The sequence below is a fragment of the Typopeltis vanoorti genome, chromosome 11, assembly GCF_054136105.1.
Source record: "Typopeltis vanoorti isolate ZY-2024b chromosome 11, IOZ_Tvanoo_1.0, whole genome shotgun sequence".
NCBI classification, from domain to species: Eukaryota; Metazoa; Arthropoda; class Arachnida; order Uropygi; family Thelyphonidae; genus Typopeltis; species Typopeltis vanoorti.
This window is the reverse complement of record NC_143559.1, coordinates 103,180,656-103,187,477: the sequence shown is the minus strand read 5'-3', so window position 1 is coordinate 103,187,477 and position 6,822 is coordinate 103,180,656. Positions and strand designations below refer to the sequence as shown.

General features: G+C 34.7%; 1 protein-coding gene across 1 annotated transcript in view; it reads right to left on the bottom strand.

The window, feature by feature from the left end:
* Nucleotides 1-3,287: 3,287 nt before the first annotated feature.
* The window catches only part of LOC150101888 (monocarboxylate transporter 12-like), a 41,545-nt gene continuing 38,010 nt past the window's right edge, over nucleotides 3,288-6,822 (bottom strand). Inside the window, exon 5 of the mRNA XM_090399925.1 lies at nucleotides 3,288-3,694. Within this exon, the coding sequence (XP_090256051.1) occupies nucleotides 3,585-3,694 (110 nt within the window). The 3' untranslated portion in view covers nucleotides 3,288-3,584. The remainder of the gene's footprint in view (nucleotides 3,695-6,822) is intronic.

Genomic DNA, 6,822 nt, shown 5'->3' with positions numbered 1-6,822 from the left:
ATTTATTTCTTTGAATCCAATACGTATACTTCAGAGAATTATTAAAAGCACAGGATCTTTCATTATGTTTCCAAAAGCATTTAAAAGTACACGTTATGTTTTCACGTTTTGGGCATCCAATTTCATTTAAATCAAGAACAGGCCTCCCTATTAACTTCGTTAATGTTTTTGATTTTTCTCTTCCTTTGGCAAGTAATATATATTTGCATGTTGATTCTATCATCCGATCTCTTAGTTTGTCCAAAGATAGTGAACCAATTTCCCACTTCAGCTGATGGTTATATTTTATTAACCAAGAATTCTGTTTTTTAACTCATTCAGGTAATTCTTTCCAACTACAAGGTGATTTTGTCAATGCATATCTTACACTAATTCCATCAGAAATACAAATTTCTTTAGGAAATAAATTTGAACTCTTATTCAAAAGAAATTGGCAGTCAATTATCCCAATGATAACTGAAAATTCATATTTTTCACCCACTGTCGATTTTTCATAATCGTTTTCCTTCATTCTTCTTCTTCTTCGATTACTTCGTATGGCACCACAAATAAATAGTTATTTATTATTATTTCACCGATTATTAGCTCTGATCGTATACTTTATGGTAACTTTTGTTTACAAAATTCTAAACAATTAGAACTTTTCACAAAGAAACTTTCAAAGAATTTGTAGCTCACCTATTATTTTTACATTACCAAACACAAATCACAAAACACCAGCTGCAGTGGATGAACGATTACCTTAAGTCCAAAGTCACTCGACTCTATGGTATTTTCTTATAGTACTGTTTACACTTACCATTCCCTACCCTGACCGTTCTTTCAAAAATGAACCTTTTGTGCAGATGACTCAACGACATGTTTTCACATGCTGTTGGATATACTGTTGGTGTGTTTTTATCTTACTTTGTGTAGGGAAAGGTAAAATTTGTTTATGTGTTATCTGGAGAGTACAAACATTTTCTCTATACTAAACTTTAAAGAAGAGTTAAAGTCACGTTTTGTTGGGTTAATTAGGTGCTTCTCTCTCTCTTTTTGTAAAATAACCAAATTCTAACAGTTCGGCTTTTCGATTATGTGAACGAATTGTTTTCAGATAACTCAAATAATGTCAGTAGGTAGCATTAGATAAGTTCTAAAATAATCAAGACATGGATATTAGTTTTCAACACTTTTTGTTGAAAACTAATGTTCCATCCTGGCATTAATTTCACAGTTGTGATTTTTTTTAAATAATTAAACAGAATTGCATTAAGATATAAAGTTGTAGATTTAAATATCAATTTCTAGTAAGAATAACTGAGTAAAAATTCACTGTGGAAAAACATAACAACAAAAGCACACATCTTTGTTCATTTAAGTTTACAAATGCATATTTTATTTTGCTGAAATACTATTTACAAGTATATTCACTGAGAAAAATTCGAAACATGTAATTACCTAAAAAATATTTCACAATATTTAGTTTAGACTCTTAACATTTTCCAAAGAGTTCAATGAATAAAATTTTTGTTACTCACTGTTTCTTGGTTACATTACATCAAAATAGTTGGTCACGCAAAAGAATTTTTAAATCAGATACCATGGTAACCACACTTCCATACGTTTGATATTGTGTCAGTCTGGAAATGACACCATGCCTACCTAAACATTCTGTGTATTCTTTTGTCAGCAAATATACACAAACAGTTTTTGTAAAATGTTCGTAAATGTCCCAAAATAAAGAATCTTTATCGAATTGGATAAAATCTTGAAAGTCTAATTTTATCATTGATGAATTTAAATGATTAGCGATAATTTTCCCCATTATACGAACAGATGGTAATTAAGTTTCCAAAAATAGTAAATGATTATCAATGTCGTACATTTTTGGTGAAAATCTCTCAGCTTCTTCACAACTAATAGAAAAAACTTTACTTCCATCAGCTCCTGTATCATCAAGTATTAGTTCCCCATCTTGGCATTTCAGAATATAACACTCACCGAGGTCCATTTCGTAGTCAACTCTTCTTTGCAAGTAGCCGAGGATATCAGACCACTTCCTGCATAATTTTTCCCAAGTGGTCTGGGATAAATACATCACAATGTACGTGTCGTCTAAAATAATAATCGGTTTCCATCCTTTTAGAGCTAGGTGAAGAGTTTTGTCTCGTGCTATTTTCCTGAAGAAAGAAAATTTCAATGACTTTTGTGGCTCACCCATTATTTTACTTTACTTTACTTTCCTGGATACCAATCCCCACAACACAATACGATAACTTCACAGGATGAACGAATTGTCGTAACTGCAAAGACTATTGACTCGTTTATTTTTCCTTATAGTACTGTTTACCTGACCCCTTAATCCTGACCGTTCCTTCCAAAATGAAACTTTTTGCGCAGATGATTCACGGACATGTTTCTACATGCTGTTGGATAAAACATGACGACAATGACGGATGTGTGTCACCCTGGGAAAATTCCAAGATATCTTATCTCAAAAACATCACCCACAATTCCATAGCCAAACAAAACATGACAACAATTACGTTATGTGTTTGGAAATTTCTGGGGAACATATGTCTCTCTTTCTGTGATATCACAGAGGGTGACAGCTGTCTTCCCTGCAATGCTCCCCCACCTAACCCCATCACCCTAGTCTCTCCCCTCTCCTCCAGAAGATGTCTGCTCAGCTTAGTGGAGATGAGTGAGCTCATCTTTTGCAGATATCTTTTAGTGATGTCACCTCCAACGGATCCTGATAACTTTTTTTGGAAAAAAAAATTAAAAAAACGCGTTTTTTATGATAACTTTTTAGGAAAAAAACGTGTTTTTTATGATAACTTTTTTGGGAAAAAAATAAAAAAAAGCGTTTTTTTATTTTTTTTCCAAAACAGTTATCAGCATCAGTTGGAGGTGACATCACTAAAAGATATCCGCAAAAGATCAGCATGATTAATGACCAGTTCAAATTTTAATTTATCTTTCTAGTATGCATGCATACCGGAATACTTTATTTGTAAATGTTGATAGCACATAGCAAATGTTTATTTCATAAACAAAATTTTATGGCAAGATAAGCAATGATTAGATAAAGAGAGAGAAAAATGTATATCCTTCAAAAGCAGAGAGGAATTTATAATGTGGAATATGATATGACATAATTTACTCAGCCATTAAATATCAATATTTATTCATTCACTTAATGTGCAAGCATTTTTATATAAATATAAAATTGCAAGCGTTATATTTATTTATATAAATATAAATAAAAATAAAAGGGTATTTGCATTTATAGAAATATTTCATGTTGGTGAAGATAGTAGTGATATAACAATATTAGCACTTAGTCATTTATTGAAAATATTTTATTAACGTTCAGTATGAAGAAATCGATTGTGTTTCACACTGTTGGTGAAGATTTATTATCCTTTTAAGTAATGTATTTATAAATTCTTTTTCATCAAAATGGAAACAAATAACTTAAGTTATTTGTTTCCAAACTTAAGTTAGCAACTTAAGTTTTTGCAAAATTTTTGTGAAATGGTTAATTTATATGAAAATGAAAATAATTACCCTTTTGGGATTGCTTTAAGCAATTTTTTTTAATAACTAAGAGATGGAACTATGAGCCATAATAATCCATTGAAGACTAATAAACCACCTGCTAAATAAAATAAGGCCACATAGGATCCTCTTTCATCTCGAAAGTAACCTGCAAAAATAAGTATATCAGTATTTTATTGTATTAGTAAATAAAAATTAACAGCTAACAACAATATGTAGCAATTAAGAAAACTACCGTTCAAGCAGCCAAGCGCAGAGGACCCATGCGCCACTTCCACTGAGCTATACAGGCCTGACAATAAGTGTGTGTGTGTGTGTGTGTGTGTGTGTGTGTGTGTGTGTGTGTGTGTGTGTGTGTGTGTGTGTGTGTGTGTGTGTGTGTGTGTGTGTGTGTGTGTGTGTGTGTGTGTGTGTGTGTGTGTGTGTGTGTGTGTGTGTGTGTGTGTGTGTGTCAAAGATAGCAAGCTATTTTAAACCTGGTTTTACTCCTTTTCCCAAGTAAGCAAACAGACAAATAAGTCGAGTTTGCGACTGCAAGTTTTGCAAGTCTAACTGACCCTGCACGTAGTGCAAGACCAAGGCAACTCATGGTAAAAGTAGAATAAGCTCTGATCGCTTAATATTTACCCTTAATGCAAAGCACATCTCCAAGAGGGGATGTATGATGCTTTGTATTAAAGGCATGGGGCCACTATCCAGACCGGTTTCGACCTTATGAATAAGTAAAGCCGTCTCTAAAAATTCGGACGATCCCTAGGCCACTCAATTGTGGGCGAAAGACGGTCCATCTCAGCGTTGGCTCCACTCAGTGATGACCTTCCACCCAGCACCACCGAGCAGAACTGCTCATATTCCGAAGAAAATCATTCACCGACAAAGCACCTCACCGGGCCGTGCTGGAAAACACTTTCCCCAGAGACTCAAATTGCTCCCTTAAGGCAAAAACTTAAGAGAGCGAACTCATAATAGCCCCCACCAGTTTTATACTGCAACGAAGTTGCCGTACATATCATCATACATTAAAGTGTTTCTGCTTCTTTGCAGGGGACAATCTGTCACTGTTTTTTTTTTGCCACAACACATACATTATAGTTGGCAAACAAGCATGATGCACTTATTTATTTTCTTTCTCCTTTCGATTCCAGCCAGATAGAGAGTTTCGCGTTTTACTGATTCGACAATAGCATCAGTAGTTCCACTACAGTGAGAGATACAAATACGAAACACAGAGTGGTGATTGAGTTCTTTACGGCGGAAGATATGAAACATGCAACTTCACACCCATCCAAAAAACGTCTATGCGATATAAAGTTGGCATGGTTACATTAAGATGCTGGATTGACAATATAAAAGTGGTAAAACAGAGAAGTAACTTTAAGAGTGGTGAATGATGTTCTCGAAAGAGCCTTCGTAGCTCAGTCGGTATCGACGATGCTCTTTGGTTGAAATTCGAAAAACCTGGTTTTTCGAATTTTATTTAGGACGCAAGGAACTTTTATCAAGGCTTTTCAGGGCATCTGAAAGTGAGTTAGTAGGTCTCATACTGACATAGCAGCATTTTCCTCTAAGAAACTCAAGTTTTTTATCCCACTAAACAGGCAAACTAGTCAGAAGAACACAAGCAGTTTACAGAAATAGCCCACGCAGCTAGGATTAACTACCTTATCGTAAGTAGCAAGCAGATTTCAAAAATACCCGATTTTAAAAATACCCCATTGTGCTTCACACAAACGGAAGCTGGGATGGGATAGGATGATTCTCCATAACGCTCATAGCCTGGACTGGTACACTCTAACTGTCTGCTGTTTGGCTTTCTGAAGGACTCTCTCCGGGGACGCCATTTTGCACTCGAGTAACTGAAAGAAATTGTTCATGAAAGATCATCTATAACGGAGGAAGGACTTTTACGCGGTCCGCAAACAGCATCTCACTTAACAATGGCAAAAGTGTATAGAAAATGATGTTGGATAATGACAGAATGCTTGCGAAAGATAGAAGATTAATCCATATAAACGTCATTGTTAAATTATATTTTCCAAGAAAAAAAATAGGAAGCATTACTTTCGTACTGGCCATTGTGATTGCAAATCGTGATATGACTTATATGGCGTTTTTTTGTGGTTATAACTGTGTTTATGTCAATATTTCGACCATTGTCCATGGTATGGGATGATGTGTGTTTTGTACCACAGTCAAGAGAGACAAATTGCAAATTTGCACATTGTAAATCCTCGCTTTGCTCCTCTCGCAGAAAGTTGTCTTCTATACGTGTCTATTTTTCTGGTCTCTCTTCATAATACAACTCTTTCCACTGTTCTTGATATATCTAGATCTTCAGCATTCATTTCAACCATGATATGTAATTTTTCTCCGATATTCTAATAATATGCAATGAGATATTATGAAGTTTAAGTGAAGAGCAGATGCCTTTTCAGAAGAGTCCACCATGTTCATTGGTTCCTCCACTGACTTTTCTCTCTGTAGAATGATAGTGGCGTCATCAGCTGGTAGCAGTTTTGCTTCGCTTTCTCCATGAATATTGGTTCCTTGAATTGTTTTATTGGTGTTTACTGCATAATTGCCTTTTCGTATTGGTCGCAAGAGAACATTTCGAAGAGATATCGCACCACTTGAAAGGACCTAAGGAGACGAAGAACTTTTTGAAACATGCTCAGCTTTCTGCATGCTTATAAAAAATGAAACAAAAAAAAACTTCAACCAACTTTTAATGTTTGGCACAAAACTTAATTAGTGAATATAATTAATATAAAACATACCGTATTTACTCGAAAATAATTCGACCTCGCGTATATCTCACACTCCTGACAATACTTTACTTCACGAAAAAATATTAAAAAGTTTCGCACAAGAAAAAAAGTTTAAATCTTTAAGAAATAATGAATGTTTTTATTGCAGTTTCAGATATATTTTGGAATTCGGTTGAAGATAAGCAGCATGTCGACTCAACAATCGTCGGCTTTCCTTTGTCTTTGAGTCATGCAATCTTTCATTCATACCGGACCAATCATATGCATAGAAATGGAAGCAACCAGCAGAGCAAATGTGGGAGTGAGAGCATTCGAACTTGGATTGCGCGGGAGTTGATTAAAAATAAGAGACCATCATTAGAAGTGTTGTGCAACTGGATTTTGAGAGCTTGGGACATAATTTCGTCAGAAATTAAATCATCCCTTTAGTTAATTACCTAATTAATTATCTAATTAATTACAGAAGCATTGTCATTCAAAGATTCAAATATGTTGTGTGATGAAGGTG